This window comes from Alosa pseudoharengus, unplaced genomic scaffold (genome assembly GCF_046254945.1).
Source record: "Alosa pseudoharengus isolate Yale_2024_CS ecotype anadromous, Long Island Sound unplaced genomic scaffold, YU_APseudo_1.1 YU_APseudo_1.1_scf_18, whole genome shotgun sequence".
NCBI classification, from domain to species: Eukaryota; Metazoa; Chordata; class Actinopteri; order Clupeiformes; family Clupeidae; genus Alosa; species Alosa pseudoharengus.
The window spans coordinates 34,036,766-34,057,387 of NW_027468650.1; the positions used below are offsets into that span (position 1 = coordinate 34,036,766).

A 20,622-nucleotide genomic window follows, 5' to 3' on the forward strand; every position below is an offset into this window, starting at 1 on the left:
TATGTAAACCTATAATGTTAATTTAAGACAGATTTGTTATGATCCCAGTCAGAGTCATTGGAGAATGAATCATAGTTTATGACAGTCTCTTCAGCTGAAACCACATCATCAAACCCAGTCTTAATTAAAATAGTGCTTGATGATCAGTGAAAAAAAAAGAAATGTTCTCTTTAACTGTGTCATTGTTATTTATTGCAAGAACATAAATTTCTATGACAAAGTGAAATATGCAAAACATTTTTTTTCTCTGTGATTACAGGAGCAGGCTAATGATTCAAGTGGTGCCGAGGAGAATATTCCCATAAAAGAAGAGAATGAGCCTGGGAACAAGGTATTGGACAGAGACAACCATCATACAAGCACTGGCAAGAAACAACACAAAGATCACAAACGTGCCACAAAAAAGGACAGAAAAGACAAGAAAAAAGGGAAACCAGTCAATGGTGCTCGGCAAGAAAAAACTGAAGCTCATAACAAGAAAAGGAAGCATCATGAGGCTGACGATGAGGAACCAAAAAAGAAAAGGATGAGCAAAGGAGAGGAAAATAAGGGGGGGAAAGGGAAAAATAAAAAGGAAGAGAAAAATGAAGAGGAGAAAAGCAAGTGGAAATGGTGAGTGTGTATGAGTGTGTTAGGCATTGTGTTTCTTTATTCTTTCATCATGCATTGGCTTAAACTATTAGTTTTGAAGAAGCTGTGTAGTCAACTGAAGGAAATGATGCTTTCGGCTGTCAAAGCTGAGTGTTTGTGGTGTGCCTGATAAATTTAATTATTTTGATTTAAGATCAAATTTACTCTCACCAAGATATAGCTTTTCATAAAACGTTACCCTCAAAATTCCCAAATTCAATTAAACTCATGAAACTCATGCAAGCATGGACACATAAATCTCTGAAGTTGTCAGTCTTTGCATAAATTATACTTCGCTTTCAGTAGAGAGCTATTTGTTTCCAGGGGGAAGAAATTGATTGTAACACAGTCCATGAATGCACATGCAGCAGGCGAATAATAACAGTGGTCCTCGAACATGACAGCTGTATTTAGTCAGCACAAGTTATCGTTATTATTAGATCGTTTTATGTGGAATGAACAGATTTCGTTATGCCGTCGGTCAATTTGTATACGTGCCACTGAGGTTAAGTCGAGGCATTTTTCTTGATTCACAGTTAGATTATGCACGTGCGACTAAAAGTGCCTCCAGAACTGTAAGGTCAGTCGCGACACTTTAAAGAACGTTGTCAGAAAATGAAGCCTACCCTTAGATTTGCTTATGTTGAAAAAAATGCCTGCCCATTATATTGCTCCTACAGATTAGGGCCTACATGATTACGTTTAGTTAATTTTGTGTGGCCCAGTGAAATGAATGAAGGTCAATGATTTCACTTCACAACATGACTAGCCTAATGACTGCCTTAAATTGTTAAGCCTTTTATTGTCTTAAGCATGCCCCAAATAATCCATTATTATTTTGGTAGAGGGCAAGACACTATCTTGGTTCCACTTACTGAAAACTCTAAATGGCCTACATTCTTAAAATAATGGTATTAGTGGCCTATTGTGTGAAGAATCATAAGATAACTCCGAGCATTGACGTCTATGTGTAAAGGAATCATCATTTTGTAATATCACACAGGTGGGAAGAGAGCAAGAACTCAAACAATGGTCAAAAGTGGAAAACCCTTGAACATAGAGGACCTTTATTTCCACCAGAATATGAGCCATTGCCTAATAATGTGCCCTTCTATTATGGTGGTGAGTATACAGGTGGTGTTTTCAGGTAGCCTCTGACCCAGGATTGTTGTTCACAAACTGTAGTGCCTCTCTATCTCTGGCTGTTTCAGGAGAACCACTCAAGCTTAGTTTGGGTGCAGAGGAGGTTGCTACTTTCTATGCCAAGATGCTGGAACATGAGTATACCACGAAGGAAGCCTTTCAAAAGAACTTCTTCACTGACTGGAAAGAGGTTTGATATGATGCATGTTTAGAGAATGGTCCTAGCTTTAAAACCTTTTTCTTAATTGGGGTTGTGAGTGCATGGTTTTCTTTGTTTTTGTAACAGGTGATGACCAAAGACGAGAGACATACCATAAAAAAACTAGCCAAATGTGATTTCGGTGAAATCCACAAATACTTTGTCAACAAATCAGAGGAGAAAAAGAATATGACCAAGCAGGAAAAACAAGTAAGTTTGGATTTGGAATATAAATCTAGATGGTTAGATGTTCAAAATTAACATACTAAAAAAAGGAAAATGTTCTATGTGTTATGTCATGGTCTCCCAAACATTGCCATGTTAGAATTATCTTAATGTCTAATGTCCTATTATGATGTGTTATGTTGTGATCTGTTAAATAATGCCGTCTTGTCAGGCCCTTAAAGAGGAAGCTAACAAACTAACGGAAGAATACGGGTACTGTCTCTTGGATGGCCACCGTGAAAAGATCGGTAACTTCCGTGTGGAGCCACCTGGGTTGTTTCGTGGCCGTGGGGAACATCCCAAAATGGGCAAGCTGAAGAAGAGGGTCCAGCCTGAAGACGTTATCATCAACTGCAGCAAGTGAGCATAGCTGAGTGCACACACACACACACACACACACACACACACACACACACACACACACACACACACACAGAGTAGAATGAGCAGAGCACAAAAGATAATGCATTTAGCATAATGGAATGCGTCATTTGAATGCATGAAAAGTTTAAATCCTATGCATATATGGAGAGTGTTTTAGCGCCAAGAATCTAATATTTGGGATTTACGAGGAAGAGCACTTCTCCAAGTTGCTATACAAATGCACAGTTGACCCAGAGCTGATTGAGAAGAACTTTTCATTCTGTCAACTTAATTCACTTTTCATTCCTGGAGATGTTCTTTGCTGTCATATCAGTTCTAGGGCAGCTCAAGGAAATGGAAAAGGGCCCCGGGCAAAGAATGGACTTTCAAGGCTGGTGTTTGCATAAATCAAAGCACCCCTGTACCAAGGGGGAGGTTCTAGAATATCTTCAGCAGCTGCAGCAGCAGGAGCAGCAGGGATGAAATGCATTTCATTGTGTCCCCTCAATCCGTCTCACAGGGACTCCAAGATCCCCGTCCCTCCCCCAGGGCACAAGTGGAAGAGAGTGCAGCATGACAACACCGTCACCTGGCTGGCGTCCTGGGTGGAGAATGTCCAGAACCACACCAAGTACGTCATGCTGAACCCCAGCTCCAAGCTCAAGGTCAGACCGCATTCCTTGCACTGATGAAGTGTGTGTGTGTGTGTGTGTGTGTGTGTGTGTGTGTGTGTGTGTGTGTGTGTGTGTGTGTGTGTGTGTGTGTGTGTGTGTGTGTGTGTGTGTGTGTGTGTGTGTGTGTGTGTATGTATGTATGTATCATACACATACAGAGGATTTTTTTTCTCCCAAGAAGTGTACCTGCAATGAATGTGTGGGGGAGTTGGGGGACGTGTCATGTGTCAACATAAAAACATATGTCTGATTAACATTCTCTGAAACATCAACCACTAAAAGAAGAAGTGCAGTTATGCAGTGGGAAGGTTTCTTTTTCACATTCACAGCAAGTCGGCTAATTTAGGCAGGTAGCACCTCTGCCTCATTAAAAGCATGGAGCTAAAGGGTGAATTGTTCTCTCTGCAATACCCAAATCAAATGGAACAAGCTTCTGCAGTATATCGTATTGCATTAAAGAAAAGTTAGTGCAGTTTCTTCTGCACCAAGGAATATTTCTCCATAACAACTTCTTATACCCCTTGGTAAAATGTCTGTGCATAGATAGTGAAATGGCAACATGTATTGTTAAATTAAAAAGAAATAGTTTAGCTTTATGTGCCAGTTATGTTTTCTGACTCTCTTTCTAAGATTATGATTTTCCTCACCTTTACACCAAACCTGTAAGTTCCTGCCTGTGGCTCTCCCCCAATCCCCTGCTATAGATTTGGCTGAGCCTAAAACATAGAGGAACGACCTCTAGCTCTTCTGTAATCACAGGGGTTTACACAGTTTCCCTGTGGAAGTGAACGGTGTCATGATCCGGCTCGCTGGCCGCCGTGTTCTTGTGTTTGTGTCTGTCCGTGCTCCTCACCCAGGGAGAGAAGGACTGGCAGAAGTACGAGGTGGCCCGCAGCCTGAAGCTGAAGGTGGACTCCATCCGGCGCCAGTACCAGCAGGACTGGAGCTCTCGAGAGATGAAGACGCGCCAGAGGGGCGTAGCGCTCTACTTCATAGACAAGGTAACGCATGAGCAAGAAGAAGGAGGAGGAGAAGAGAGGGGCGGGTGGGAATGAAAGCGGCCCCTCTGCTGGTAGCTCTTCAGCGGGTCGTCTCATTAGCTGCCCACCCCGGTGACCTCTGCGCTGTGTTTGAGCGATTAACCTCTGGGCAGTGGCTGCCTCTGCTGCGCTCCCGAAGGTGAGGGGCTGAAGAGAATACTGATGCTGAGGAGGGCAGAATACTGATCTCCTCACATCAGGCCAGGTTCTTCTGCATGGTAGGATCCAAGTAGGATCAGAGTGAGGCAAACACACTGTACATTCAATAGTGTGTGTTAAGGGTGTAAAGGTACACTGAACACACTGTACATTCAATAGTGTGTGTTCAATAGTGTGTGTACAGGACGTTAGGTTCAATACAGATTTCTAAAACTGATAGTTCCGGTCCTTGATTGTGATTGGCTGAATCGCGTTCGATGCCGTTGTAAAATGCAGCATAAACATACACCTTGACCGCATTTCGTTCTATATTACTGCGCTACCATAACTTGATACAAAAGTTAAAGTAGCTGCGTTTCGACGTTGCTTGGCAACCATTCAGATAGAGGAAATATATTTCTTGGCGGAAGAATGATTATCTAGGAATAACTTGTTATATTTGTAGTTGTTGTGCCTTTACTTTATGAAACTTTGCCAGGTATTTATAGTAACAGTTTTAGAAAAGCAATAAGCCACTCGAGTCCTTAGGTTACACTAGCGCGTCGTGCCTTATTGCTTCAGTGTACCAAATGCACCAAATGCAGTCTTTTTTTTATTTATTTTTTAAGTATATAGTATATTTTTTCGAGCTTTTTTTTATGCCTTTAATGATAGGACAGTGGAGACTGACAGGAAGCGAATGGGAGAGAGAGCAGGGGTGGGATCCGGAAAGGACCACAGGGCGGGAATCGAACCCGGGTCGCCGGCAGTGCAGGTGCCCCAGCAAGTTGCGCCACAGCTGGGGCCACCAAATGCAGTTTTTAACAGTAATCAACAGTAGGCTTTTTTTTTGCTTGCGGACCATGTTTCAAATTTGAGTTTCCACACAAACATATTAAGTGGCAGACCATATATTCATTTTCAGTGAATTTTAGGTAAGCAGTACTTACAGGCTTACTGTACCGAAAATGAACCCAACCGTGACTTAAAAACCGAGGTACACACCGAATGATTTTTGTGTACCGTTACACCCTTAGTGTGTGCATGTGCTTCTGTGTACGAGAGTGTAAACATCTGTATGATTCTGGTAGATTTCTGCTATATCAGACTATGGATCACTATGTGATTTTTTTTTTTTGTGTGTGTGTATGTATGTGTTTATGCCTTCTGAGTGTTTTTCTCATGAGCATCTTGTGAGCAGTTGTGCAGGTTGCTGCAGCCAATAGCTACAGTAGCCAGGCTGCTACAGTGCTACACTGTGGGGAGATCTTTAAAAGCATGCCCCCAGAGTGTAGCACTGTAGCTGCCTGGCAACTCTAGCTGTTGGCTGCAGCAACTCTAGCTAGGTAGCATCGATTTATTTTTTTATTTTTATTTTTTTTTAGTGCCGACAGTACTCGGTGATCTTAAGAAACAGATTTGTGTGAAAAATCGCCTGAGTTTCCCTTTAAGTTTATGTGTGTGTGTGTGTGTGTGTGTGTGTGTCAGTTGGCCCTGCGAGCTGGGAATGAGAAGGAGGACGACACTGCGGACACGGTGGGCTGCTGCTCCCTGCGTGTGGAGCACATCTCCCTCCACGAGAGTCTGGACGGCCAGGAGTGGGTGGTGGAGTTCGACTTCCTGGGCAAGGACTCCATCCGCTACTACAACAAAGTGCCGGTGGAGAAGAAAGTGCGTGCATGACCTGCTTCTTTAATTTGAACAGATGAAAGGGCTCCTCATGGGCTCTGCATATTAACTTTTCTTCATCCCAAATCCTTTTTATTTGGGTTTTCATAGCTGAAACGTGCAATATGTATTTATGTTATGATATCTTACCATATCATCTCCTTTATTAACATGAAATTTGACTGCAGCGTCAGTCAAGTGAAATCACATACACGCATTTAGGCTGCAAGAGTTAATCCACCTCCTCTGGTGAATGGAATTTCTATGCTGATTAGATTGATTGCACATTTCAGATGTTGCCATTCCATATTCAAATAGTTAGAACGCACATTAAAAGGTTGGATTGGTAGTAAAGAAAATAGAAGATAGAGGTCTTCTTCCCAGCTTCTTTTGGCATAGGAAGAGAGCGTTAGGATAACCAACAGGACTGAGTCCACCGTCCATTTGCATTGTACAATAGAACCCTGAGATGGTAAAGATAATTGAAGAGCTATTACAGTGAGGGCCAAAACACATGGAGTTTGAGAGTTCCTAGTGCACTGCACACACATTGAAAAACGTTTTTTTTAGGAGTTAAGGTTTTTTTGTTGTTGTTGAGATTTTAACTTTTACTTTACCTTTTTTTAGAGTGTAGCCTCAACAGCCCGATGGTTTATGGGCTGTCTGTGCATGTGCATCCTGGGAGTCCTACAACGGCCTCTCCGGCCTGTGATTTAATTTTGATCGGAGGAACCTGGCTTTAGTGGATTTCGCTTAGGGTCGTACATCATAAGCAGGCTTTATGCTGGCATGGCCCTTAGAATATAAATTCCTTCCCATACTCTGTTCCTCACCATCAGATGTAAACTTCCATAACCATTTGTGAAGCAGTTTAACTCGGATGTTGTCTGATTTTCGGTTTTGTATTTTACAGGTTTTCAAAAGCTTGAAAATATTTATGGAAAACAAGGACCCCGAGGATGACCTCTTCGACAGAATCACTGTAAGATTACCATACTGTCCTATGCCCCCCCACACACACACACACACAGATACAGTTTATAGGCCTGTGTGTGTGTGTGTGTGTGTGTGTGTGTGTGTGTTTGGAAAAAATATGCCACCATGAAACTTCACTCCTTTGCTTTCTTCTGGTATCTGTTCTCCCAAGACGACTTACCTCAACAAGAAGCTGAATGAGTGTATGGCGGGGTTGACGGCCAAAGTCTTCCGAACTTTCAATGCCTCCACCACCCTACAGGACCAACTCAGCCAGCTGACCAAAGGTGATGTCGGAGTTGAGTGTCGAGTGTACCTTTGCCCTGTTTACCTGGAGCAGCAGTAAGAGTACTTTAGTAAAAATGGGGCTTCCTCATGGAACACCAGAAGGTTATGAGTTAGATCCCAGGGATTAGCTTCTTTGTGCCCCTGAACAGGCGCTTACGCCCCGAGTTCCTTTAGGGAGACGTCCCTGTAGTTAGTTCCTTTAGGGAGACGTCCCTGTAGTTAGTTCCTTTAGGGAGACGTCCCTGTAGTTAGTTCACTGCAAGTCACTCTGGATAAGATCGTCTGCTAAAGGACAAATACTGTAATGTCATATAACACTAACACACAGGAAAAAGCTTGTCTTTTGACCAGGACCTGGTATGAGAGATCTATGTGATCATGCATGACCTCTCCTGCATAACATCTCATTCCATCAGTTAGATTTGGAAACAACAACCTTGTGTGTATGCAGTGGAGAGACCATGCCATCATACACTCCTGTTTCCTTTGTCAGTTATCTACATAAAGCCCTCACCGTCCCTAGCGCTGTGTTCCGTCACCTGAGTTTGTTTCTGTGGAGGAGAGCAGCGCTTGTGTACTCTTCTGACTCCCTCCTGCTGCGTTCTCTCAGAGGACATGACGGTGGAGGAGAAAATCCTGTCCTACAACCGGGCCAACCGAGCTGTAGCTATACTGTGCAACCACCAGAGGGCAGCACCCAAGACCTTTGAGAAGTCCATGCAGCTCCTGCAGGAGAAGGTAGGCAGCGCTTTTGACAGGCCTAGGGCACCTGCTGCGGAGAGAGCTCGCAAATGTTTCTGATGTTTCCGATGGTGTCGGTTTGCGGTGTTGAGTGTGTTTACTAGTCAGTTTTTCAGGGTAGGGTATTTTTTTTAGATTGACTGTCATTTTGCAGATACATTAAAGAGATGTTGGAAAGTACATGTTTTGACATATACAGAAAAAAAAAGTAAACTTTCCATACGCCATGTTGTCATACGTACATACATGGAAAATTAAAGATATTACAAATAATGCGTCTGGTTAGAGAAACTGCCGTTATTACAAAATAAATCTACACTGTGAAAAGATACATAAAGAAAATAGTACATTTTATGGTATTTATGGTTTTCAGACTGATTGTTTATTTGTTTGGATGTTGTTCATTGTAATGTGTAGGTTTTTGTTTTTAGGGATTTATGTGGTCACAGGCACTATAAAGCAGTATCAGACAGTACCTTGTGGAATTTTAAAAATGGGAACCAACACACGGCTGTTTGGCAGAATAAAATGTGAGTGCTCTGCTCTAGATTCAGAAGAAGAAGGTGCAGATAGAGGAAGCCAAGAAGGAGCTGAAGAAAGCCAAGAAGGCTCACAAAGAGCACCCATCTGACAGATCCAAAAAGTAACAACCCCCTACCTCGCCCCTCCACTTCTCTAATACTTCAAAATATCTCCCAAAAGACTCAGAGAAAGCTTTATCTTGACAGCCATGTTGTTTTTTTCACCTCTCTTCTCTCTTGTGCTCACACTCTCGATATATTTCTCTTTTGCTTGCCCTTCTCTCTCTCTCTCTCTCTCTCTCTCTCTCTCTCTCTCTCTCTCTCTCTCTCTCTCTCTCTATGTGTCTTTCCTTTCACTGACTGTCTGTCTCGGGCTGTCTGCGGTGCCCTCTCTCTCTCTCTCTCCCTCGTATGCTCACTTTCCCCCTCTCCCTCTCCCTCTCCCTCTCTCCCATTCGCTTCCTCTTTCAATCTGCTTTTCTCTCTCTCACTCTCCTTTCCTGTCTCCCCTTTCAATGTTCACACACTCTCCTACTCTCGCCCTCTCTCTTTTCTTTTCATTTCTCTTTCTCTTACTCTCTTTTCTTTTCATCTCTCTTTCTCTCACTCTGTCTCTTTTCCAGACTGGTAGAACAGAGGGAGAAGGCAGTGCGGAGGCTGGAGGAGCAGTTGAAGAAGCTGGAGCTTCAGGAGACGGACCGCGAGGAGAACAAGGTCATTGCCTTGGGCACGTCCAAGCTCAACTACCTTGACCCCAGGATCTCCGTCGCCTGGTAACTGCCGCTCCACACGCACACACACACACACACACACACACACACACAGAGAGCTCGCCTTTTCATAGGCTCGGCTAGAGACCCAGTAGGAATAAGTATTTGGAGGTGTCTTGTGATATCAAAAAGGTTTTGTTGATACGACAGTATTTCATATTTTATATTGAATTCTGTCCCTCTAAATTTAGATTGAATAGCCAGAACGATGGCATTTGCTGCCTTTTTTAATATATTGGAAATGATTGCTTGGAAAGAGAGGTTTTATGTTCTTTCGTAAGGGTGTCAAAATGTATAGGCCATTCTAATGTGTTTTGTCTTTTTCCATTTGCAGGTGTAAAAAATACAATGTCCCCATTGAGAAGATCTATAACAAAACCCAGAGGGAGAAGTTTGCCTGGGCCATTGACATGACGGATGAGGACTTCCAGTTCTAGACAGCGTTGCAAAAGTTATTTTCTGTTCCTGGCACTGCCATTTTTCTGTTGTACATCAATGTAGTATTGTGTCGTTTTGTTTTCTTTATGGATATATTTGTGGAATAACTCTAAACATTAATGTATCCTAATACCTATTTCTCTATTGCTATACTTTTCATTTTTATGTAAAATATGGTCTTGTTTTTTCCTTCTGTGTGGAAATGAAGTCTGTGAAATGAAAGCAGTTACTCTTGTCGAGTAGTGTGTCCTGTTGATAAGCACACTGAGGGAAGCATGCAGAGCACCGTAGCCAAGCACCCAGGCTTTTGCGCAATGTGACATCATCCTCGGCACTCTCACCAAATATCTGAAATATTTCTGCTGCTCTGGCGGGTGCAGGGATCCAAGCTGCAGGCAGTAGGAATGCAGCAGGATTTCACTGGGATTAGGCTCCCTGAGGAGAGGTCGGGAAGTTGGGTATCCGAGGAGAAAACGTGAAGGGAACATCTGGGAATGATAATGTTGTTTTGGATGCAGTCCTGCAGGAATTCTGCACAGCCACAACTTGTCTAGTCTCTCTCTTTCTCTCTCTCTCTCTCTCTTGTTCTCTCTTTCTCTCTCTCTCCCTTCCCCTCCCTCTCCCTCTCCAGACCTTTTGTGGCTGAGGTCATGTTGTCTGCCTCAACTCTGTCTTTGCTATACAGTGCCCATGTTCTCGACCTTCAGTGTCGGAGGTTGTGAGAGTGTGTGAATGATCATTCCTGTTGCTTGAAGGCAAGTTGGGTGTAGACTTGTTGGTTACTTTCTCTGCACTCAGTATCCTTTGATTTTGTGCAGAGAACTCTCTTCACATATTGTTACCATGGAGCTGCCTGCGTTTCCATGCACGGTGAGACTGGCGCACGCATCAACATCAGCACCTCCGTCATTACGAAACCTTATTTTCCCTACTAAATCAGTAGATTAGCTGACACGCCAACACTGACGCCACTCATTCACTTTACACCGTATCTTACACTGAATTCTAAAGGTGAAATCCAGTGTTTATCTGTGCAGAACATGTCAGAGCTTTAAGAGACATGTACTGTTTTAGTACTCACATTTTCAATTGTACATCAAGGGTATTTTCAATGATGAATAATAGTGACTGTCACATTTTCAGGCTTCTTTAACCCCAAAGGCTTCAAACAGATGCAAGGGATAAAAGGAGGCCCTATTTTTGTTAGTAAACTGGAGAATAACTCCGGAATGAATCCGGAAAAGTTGTGTGTCTGCGAATTTCCATCAACTTCCCTTCAATTCATAAATATTCCCCCGCCACAAGTGAGGCCTGGGCCCATCTGCACAGGCTGTGGTTGGTGCGCTTGGCAACGCCACATCAAAGCGCCCCGCCGCCCCTCGCGAAGGAAAAAGAGGAAATCTGGGACAAAGTCTCCTTCCCTGCAACCCAACCACACATGTGGCGACGACGAGGAGTGCAGCACTTTGTTATTTAGCGACACACACACACACACACACACACACAAGCAGCACAAGTGTCTCTCAGTGGTGTGGAAGTGTGTGAAAGAAAGCCCCTGCTGCAGCGCCTTGGCTGTCCCTGATCCATGAATGCTGACTTGTCTGCCATTTTGATGTCTGCTCCCCTTTTTTGCCCTATAGAACTGGGTTATTAGACACAGAGAGAGGTGGAAGATCTAGTTTAACAGTCTTGGTTGGCATGAAATATGGAAACATGGGGAATGTGTGTGTGTGTGTGGTACTGTTGGCTCTCTTTGTTGTCTGAAGGGCAGTGGTAAATATCACAGACTGTGTTGATGCAGCTGATACGTGAGGGAGGTAGATCAGCCTGACCTTTTCAGTAGTCAGTTTGCACCTTGCATTGCTATCCAAGATCTCCACCATGTTAATTCTTCTCCATCCCAGTAAGCCCTTCATCCCTACAATGTGTTTCTGTTGCCCGCTAGGACTGTCTTATCCTAATCTGTAGTCTTAGGAGTTCTGTGGTCTTTTTCAAGGTTTTTTTTCCTCTTGTGTTTGCACAGGGGATTAGAAACTAGGGTTAGGCTGTTACAACAGGCTTAGGTAGAGAAGGAAAATAAAAAACGATTTAAAAACTAAAAAAAGAAAATACATCTCACAATTACTTGAGTTTTTTTTTTCTTTCGGGGAGAAAACAACTGTGTTTGTCAAAGAGTGGAGGAAGACTGTAGGCCGGATTTCCCTTATAAAAAGTATTTTGATCAAAGAGCGGTGCTGGCCTGCAGCATTGTTTTGGAGGGCATTCTTCACTTCGAGTTGCGAAGGAGGTAGCCAGCTATCAGACTTTGATCCCAGTTGTTGCCACTGCTTTTCTCTTAGCCTCTTCACGGATGAAAACCTGTGCTGGATGTCCATTGTTCTACAGCAGTGATTGAAGTTTGAGGCTGCAGGAAGGATGGAAACCTCAATTCACCATACAGAAATACACACATGCACTTATGTGTGCGCGCACACACAGAGACACACACACGCACAGTCATACAATTTTATGGCTTTGTGCCATTTAATGGAGGTTGGCTCAACTCAAACCTCAACTGGGCCATTCTCGTACTCCTCTGAAAGCAGTATATAATGAAAAACTGGTATCATTAGTTCTTTGAAACGCCTTGGGACGCGGCACCAGCATGCTTGCATGTGGAACTTTTTCAGAGGACCGTAGCCAGAGAATGACATTTCGCCTCTAAAGTCTGAGGCTGTTTATGTCTTCCAGTCCCTCATCGGCATAACATATGTCTGCCACATTTTTGGTGTTTGAACAACACACATGACTCATTTTCATCAGCCTTCCCCATCCAGCTCTGGCCTCCCGCTCACCGCAATGAGGACCATCCAACTTTTGTACCCTTTTCTGTTGCCAGTTAACCAAGTAAATATTGTACAGTTTTTGTACATTGTGAAAGAATCAGAGTTCCTTCAAATTGTTTTATTTCAATGGGGTGATTTTTGAGGGATGATGTGAGAGAGGCTATGAAAACCCTGGGGCCTCAGTGAATTCCCATTGGCCAGTCACACTTTGTGTCTTGACACTGCTCCCTTTTTTAAAGACTGGGCTTGCTCATAATTTTGCCATCTGAATATTTTACGACACTAATGATGTGAATCTGTCGTCCCCACTTCAATATATAATGATTACGCTAGACAGGATGTCTTTGAAGGGCCCAGAATTATAAACATATCCACATTCTTCTTCTTCTTCTTCTTCTTTTCCCTCACATATCAAGTAGGCCATTTTTCTAAGTGTATCTCCTAAGTCAGCCAGTAAGGGGTCTCAGTTCTTCCTCAAGTCCCAGTAATAAAATTCCATTTGTGCATTTTCTTCTGAAGGCACTGTGTGAAGAGGAGGTCAGCTAAGCCCTCACAGAGTGTTAAGGTGACCTCTGACCTCTTCGGTTGCCATCACTACTGGTGACAAAGGGTGTGAGGATTCCATCCCTAATCAGTGGCCGGCTCCCTTGTGAGCAACAGAGGGATTCTATTCACCAGGGACCTTTGGCTGCTCTTTTCATCTACTCCAGTTTCCTCCTCCAGCTCTTTCACTGGTACCTTATTGGCCCCCTTGCTCACCCATGGCGTCCTTACTTGGTGAATTGGGAATGGGAATTTAAATCCAATCCTTGTTGACTTTTCCATCCATTTGTGATTAAAATGTGTAGATTGAGGTGTAATGCCAGTTCTGAATAGGGTTATGAGGTTTTTTTTTAATAGCATAGCCCTGGCACTTAGTAACTTGACAGATCTGTTCTGTCTGCTCTCAAAAATCTTCTAATTTATAACTCTCCAGCAAAGAACATTGAGAAACTTTATGGTCTGGCGAAACTGAAGTGAAATTTCAATTCCCTTATCTACAGTACTTCCAAAGCCATCTTTATAGGCGCTATGTTTACTCACACGATCCAATATTTATTTTTGCTCTCTTTGGAAGTAACGTTTTCACCTTTAAGCATCAAAGGCCCATGCAATGCAAGCATGTTTTCATTAAGAATCACAAATGCCCTCAGCAAGTATATTTTAGTCTTGTTAAATATGCTTAGGCTCCCAGATGGTTTAGCGGGCGAACGCTATGCTTTGCTAGCAGCCTGGCGGACAGCCAGGGAGAGCACAAGGAGGACTCTCTGCTCACCAAAAGCAAGCACAGCAAGGTAAGACATCTAGCCCGCGACTAAAAGGCCATTTAGGAGAGCCCTGGACTGATATTAGTTATGGACCATTTTTCACATCTCCTCTCTGGCGCCTTGGCATTTAAGAAAGAGTAGGTGATCAGATCACTGTCTGACAGACTCATATTAAAAATATACATCTTTGAAAGTGTGATATAGTGTATGATGTTCTGATATATTCCCAATATTCTTACAATAAAATCACCCGACACACTCTATGGATTGCTTAGGAGAATGTGTAGAACACTTTTCATCTGTAAATACATAACTGTTGTAATTCTATAAACATTTTTGACACCTCAGAAACCCAACAAGGATACTTTATTTATTTAATGTATCCTTTATTTAACCAGGTGAGTCTCATTGAGATCTTGCATCTCTTTTAAGGGAGCCCTGGGATAGGCTACCCAGCGGGCACCGTGATGTCAATTTGATGTCAAGAATTAGTCAAGGTTTTGACCACCATGTTGAGCATCTATAATTTCATACTATTTTAGCATTACAAGCTATGGCTTGCTTGTGGTTGTAAAGACATCCAACAAGGGATCAATCTAACATGTAGTCACTGGTCTATAAACTTGGGTCAATATGATTGATGTTAAATCAACGTTGATTTGATATCAAGAAAAAAGGCATAGGAAAAAGGGCGTCAAAATGATATGGAATTGACGTCATTGAATTGACCACCAATAATGTTAATAATCTTAATAGTAGTAATAATAGCCCACTAGGCTAATGTTACTATTGTTTTGACACTTCTACCAATCAGTCTGGTAATATAACAGACTAAAATGCCAACAGTAATCATTTTCACGATTGTTTTTAACGGATGCTTATCGCCGCTTGATAAGCGCATGCGCACACACAGCAATTCCCATCCCCCACCCCTGATCAAATTCAAATTCGCGTAGCACTCTAGAATCTTTGCTGAGTTTGCTCCTTTTCAACTGCAGTCACCAGTGACTTCAACAATCAACCGTCACTTTTCTGTCATGCCTCTGACTGAATGTGTAAGCTGTACAAACTCTGCCGTCATCATATCCCAGGTAAGAATTACAGTACTTTTGTATGCCAATTGAAAACGTGAATTTATTCGAAATATATTGTTTTCATAATGGAATGTTAATCAAAGCCGTTAGTCATGTTTAGAATTAGCTAGTGAGCTAACGCTAGCGATGTTAGCTGTTAATGTTAACTTTTCCAGTAGCAGACTAACTTCACTATTATGTGGAATATCTGTTTGTTTGCCTGTTTGTCTGTTTGTTAGTTTTAGAATGAAATATCAGGCGCAATTAAGTTAGCTTTACATTTAAAGTAATGTTAGCTACATTTAAAGTGGCTGTTACCATGCAGGCTAGCAGACACAGATGAAAGTTGTTAGAAGGTTAGAATTAATAACGGTTAACGTTAGCTCTACCTTGCGAACTTCCATGGGACATAGGTAACGTTAGGTCACATTATTTAAACTTAATACATGTAGTGCTAGTGTTGATACATAATAGTGTTGCTATAACTGCAAAGAGGTCCTGTATGAATTAAGTATATATCAGTTATCTACCCACTGATTTAAGGAACTGCAGTTTAATATAGCCATGTTCATTAACAGACCTGTCATTTAATGGATGTGAATGGGGCAAGTGTGATGGGTGGGTGGCACCTCAATATCATACCTACAAGTAAAGGGATCTTTAGTTTGTGAAGGGTAGTGTTAGGCTACATGTTCTTCATTTCATAGCCCTTATTTGCCCCTTGTTTGATGTACCATGCTCTGAGGCATGTGTTAAGATGCATGTGAGTGTAGTAGTGCTTCAGTGATGGTCTTTTCATGTTCTGTGTGTTTTGCACAGTGATGTAGTACTCGAGTCCGGTCTCGAGACCGATTTCTGCTTTCTCGGACTCGACTCGGACTTGTTCCTTCAAAGACTCGGTCTTGACTCGGTCTCGGACCACAGTGGGAGGAGAAGGACTCGTAATTTCAGACCGAGTCCTCGAGACCAACGCATTTTTTTATGTTCATATAAAAAAAAAATCTAAATGAAATTTCACTGCGGCCACGTCTTTGCCCCTTGTTGGCCTTGGTGCTCCCTTCTTTCAATATTCTGCTTTGCGTCCGTTTAATAGCGATTTTTATTTAGCCTATAGCCTGTCAAAATAATCTTAGCATCACAGCGCAAACTAATTCAGTTTTACACAGTGGAGAAAATGACAGCGCATGGCAAGACCGAAAGTGCGTCCAAATTCACCCATTCTTCTCATTTGAAATACTCGCAATCGCTAAGCCTACTCATCACACAGGCACATGTATCACATCACATGAAAGAACTTTTTCTCAGCTTTTAAACAATGTTAGCCGCTAATTGCTGTGGTGAACGGTTCGCGAGAAAAGTAAATAATATTACATTTAATCATAACGTCTACATAAGGTGCTACACCCATCTCCCTACCCATTCATCTCGGTGGAATACTTAACGAACCCTTCGTTCAACACATGACAAACCATATATCAGAATAAACAGCAGACCTTACCGAACACAAAGGTGTAAAGCATTCCCCTGTACAGTAAGCCGTTCCAGAGTATTCCGGTTAAATTAAAAATGTAATCTGCAGCAAGGTCTACATTCATGTCTCCAACTTTGGTCTTTAGGTTTCAAAATGTGTTTAAATCGTTCTTCATGATTTCATAACAGGCCAAATACAAAATAAATGTTACAAATATTGCCTAGATATAGGTAAATATTAAAATCAGAGGATATACAGCTGAGTAAGAGTTTGTGAAAGCAGTCTTAATGATCAAAAAATGCTAAGCATGCATCTAGGTTGCATCAGTTTCTTAAAGCTGAGCTGTGCTTAAATTGTTCAATACATGATTCCATAACAGGCCAAATATAAAATAAATATAAATATTACATATAGCCTAGACATCTAAATATTAGATGATCAGATGATTTACAGTTCTATGTAATATGTCATGTTTCATGTTTTTGTAATGTTTCATACAGTGATTCAGGTCTACTGCTGTGAATAGGCTAAATACAACTTTGATTATTTTTATAGCCTACTACTGTGTAGTTAACTTTGGCCTTGGTGCCCTGACATGTGGCCTTTGTGCCCCCCACCAAATATGCCCAACTGAAGGCCAAGTGGCCTTGCCCCTAAAATGGTGAAATTCCAAGCCTGGGCCTAACTGTTGATTATTAATTGGGGTGATATTAAATCATATGAAAACTGACATGTTTTTATGGTCTTGGTCTCGACTCGGTCTTGACTCCTAAAGGACTCGGTCTCGACTCGGACTTGCTTCCTCAAAGACTCGGTCTTGACTCGGACTCGACTGTATTTGAAAACCAACGGACTCGGTCTCGACTCGGTCTCGACCCTTCAAAGACTCGGTCTTGTCTCGGACTCGGCATAGGCGGTCTCGTCCCCATCACTAGTTTTGCAACATATTAATCTTAGTCTCCCTCTGTTTGCAGGTGGTGTGTTGTGAGGATTGCTGCAGTAAGAACACTGAGTGCATTCTGGAATATTCCAAATGTGTGCCACGTCCAAGCTCGCAAGAGAGTTCACTCACCAGGTAAAGACACACACACACACACACACAATGTTATTTTGAAGTATTAAAAAACATTGTTGTTTTAGAATTTTCGAACGAAATGGTTGGTAATTAGCACGTTTACGAGTATAGTTTACATTCCGGTATGATGGCAGAAGTGTCTTTGTGTACTGTGTGCCAAAACTATACTATTTAGCATGGTTGTGCAGCTACTTCAAATACTGTAAGTATTGTAATTTATCTACATATAACACTACCGTTAAGCATGGGAAAAAAGTGGTGGTGGGGCGGGTATTGCATGGAAGGAGATGCATGCTATTTCAAGAGTTGAACACCCATTCACTTTACTTTTTTAGCACAGTTAATTTGGACTAAATGCATCAGTTTTTCGTTTTTTTTTTTTTTTACATGGGTTCCTCTGAATTCCCCATCAAAAACTTTACAATAAACTCATATTTTTGTTCAGTCTCTCTCAAATTTAAAGGGTTTGTTACATAAACCATATATTTTTTGCATAAAACGTAAAAACTACTGCTAACGTAACGTTAATTTACCCACTGCATTACAGATATTGGTTTGTACCATCACTGTATTCAAGAGTTCGATGATGGAGAAAGTGAACTTTCTTTTGAGATTACACCTATCAAAGATTGTAGCCTTTACCGAAATAGTCACGCTGCCCCTCCATTTCAATTGTTGATGCGCCGAAAGTAGACCTATCATGCTTATCAAGTGTAACTCTCTGAAGACATCCTTAACTTGTGGGTGTTGGAATTGTTGCTAGGTAGTTCATTTAAGTTCACTCAAAATGTCAGGCCGATTGTATGGTGTGTGCGTCTCGTCACTGCTATGGCGCGTTTACATGTTATCTGTCACTGCCAGCACGTTCTATACTCAGCGTCGTCCATCCTTGCAAATGGGTTCAAGTGAGGACATAGAGTTAAGTTGTAAACAATTGTAAAAATGATTGCCATAATCTGATTACACTCAAAAGACGTCTGGTTTTGGTACTCTACAAATTAATGTTTTACTTTTGTTATGCAATGTTAATGGTATACAGATTAAAACATGTTTTCAGTGTCTCTTTAGCTGAAAACTACTTCCAACACGCATGCCTCTTCCATGAATAGGCGCTCTTAGCCTGGCTAACGTCAGACCTCATTGAGATAGGGTCTGGGAATTAGACATTAATTTTCTCGTATTTGAAACATGGTTTACGAATGCCCAGAGCCGTTTATTGGGCGCTACGAATGTCTATCAAATGCGTCTGTTCATAGCTCATAACAGCTTCGGCGTGTCGTCATCGTCTTGCTGCCCTCCCTCCGTTCTGTGATTGGTTCCTTCGTTGAGGTGAAAACGAAGTCCATAGAATCCAGGCTGCCTAGCAGCGTGAATAAAATCGCGTGAGTAAGGCAGCATGGGAAAACCCAGGCTAAGGCACTCTAGTCCTTGAGCCACCCCCTAGTCCACCCACCCACCTACCCATCCGCCCCCCGGAAAAAAAAAAAAAACTTGGGGGTATCACTCCCGGGATTTTAAAAACAATTCTAGTTGCTCAACATCATGTCTGTGATTAGCAATAACTCTGCTATGAAACAGAGACATTACATTTTCTGGTCAGTGAGGTTTAAATTAATTAGTTCCTGAATCCTATCCCATTTAATGTGACTTCAGAGGGCTTGAGAGGGATAGGATTTAAACCGTGGCGGACCGCCATGCTTAAATAAATGTAGAGGAAACACTGGATATTCCTTTCCTTGTTCTACAACAACAACCTAATAACATGATCATGCTGATGGCTGATAGCTTTTGCTCTTCCCAAATACAAGTAGCCAGGTGAGATGTTTGCAACTACATTACTTTTTATCAATCCAGTTGCAGCAGGCCTAGTTCCAAACCACAATTGTTGAACTGTGATGAACTGCCCTATTTGTGATTGTTTTTAGAGATTCTAGAGGTTTTATACTAGTGCTGCCACTAACAACTAATAACTAATTTTGTTGTATAACTCGCACTCCTCCTTGTCCACAGGTGGCAGCAGTGCGGTGGAGGCAGAGTGGCAGCAGAGCTGGCCTAAACAAAACAGTCTTCAGCCCTTGGAACCGCACCTGGCTCTTTGGCCCCAAGAACAAACCTTCCGTCATAGGTGCCTCTGATAGTGCATCACTCACAAGAATGGTAACAAGAATGCACTTAAAGAATGCCCTGGCAAGAGCATCACATATGAATACTTTCACAGACAGTTGAAGTGCTTTGCCTCCATGAACAATGCCATCTTGCTGTAACTGCTGCAACTCCTGGAGAAAGTCACTTAAGTACTCTTCCTCTGAATTTGGTTTAGCAACTCCACAGTAGATGGCCACAATGAAAGGAGCAAAGTTGTGAAAGTTGCAGAGTATGGGCCACATTTGGAAGTTGGAGGATTTAAAAAGTGGCACACCATCAATGTTAAAGCACAAATGTAGGTGCTCAACGATTCCTGGATGCTGAGACAAACGTTTGGTTTTGGAGTAGCATTGTCGAGAATGGTCAGAAAAATCTACCAAAAAGTTTGTAAATTAAAGGATGGAAAAAGTATGGGATTTTAAAATAGAAAATGTGTAGGAACCCTGTTAAAAGAAACCTTTTCTCTGTCTCTCTCCATTCAACTGGATCTCTCAATGTTCTCAATGTTCTCCAACATTCCATTACTTGTTACTACATTGTACATGTTGTCATACATTGTTCATATTTAGCCATATTTATTCTGCCCTTATAAGATAACTACTAATACACTGCACATATTTAATTTATATTACTCTAAACCACCTTCTATAAACCAACTGTATACTACTGTCTACACGGCACTGTGTCTTGTCCTGTATATGCACCACCTGTCTATACTTTGTATATCACTTTTCTGCTTTTTTGCACTTCTAGTTAGACACAAACTGCATTTTGTTGTCTTTGTACTTGTATTCTGCACAAATAATCAAAATATAATAAATGCTGATGTAATTTTGACATCAATGTTTGTCGCATTTATGTTTATTTGACATTGAAGCTTGATATTGAATGATATCAAAACAACATCAACATC

General features: G+C 41.9%; 1 protein-coding gene across 1 annotated transcript; it reads left to right on the forward strand.

The window, feature by feature from the left end:
• The first annotated feature begins 993 nt into the window (after positions 1-993).
• On the forward strand, positions 994-10,047 carry top1mt (DNA topoisomerase I mitochondrial). Its single transcript, XM_076291380.1, has 14 exons — positions 994-1,210; positions 1,634-1,752; positions 1,842-1,963; positions 2,060-2,182; positions 2,370-2,557; positions 3,081-3,225; positions 4,092-4,235; positions 5,901-6,083; positions 6,994-7,062; positions 7,228-7,342; positions 7,954-8,081; positions 8,633-8,727; positions 9,229-9,378; positions 9,710-10,047. The coding sequence occupies exons 1-14, from the start codon at positions 1,086-1,088 to the stop codon at positions 9,810-9,812; spliced, it is 1,809 nt and encodes a 602-aa protein (XP_076147495.1). The 5' UTR covers positions 994-1,085; the 3' UTR covers positions 9,813-10,047.
• Positions 10,048-20,622: the final 10,575 nt, after the last annotated feature.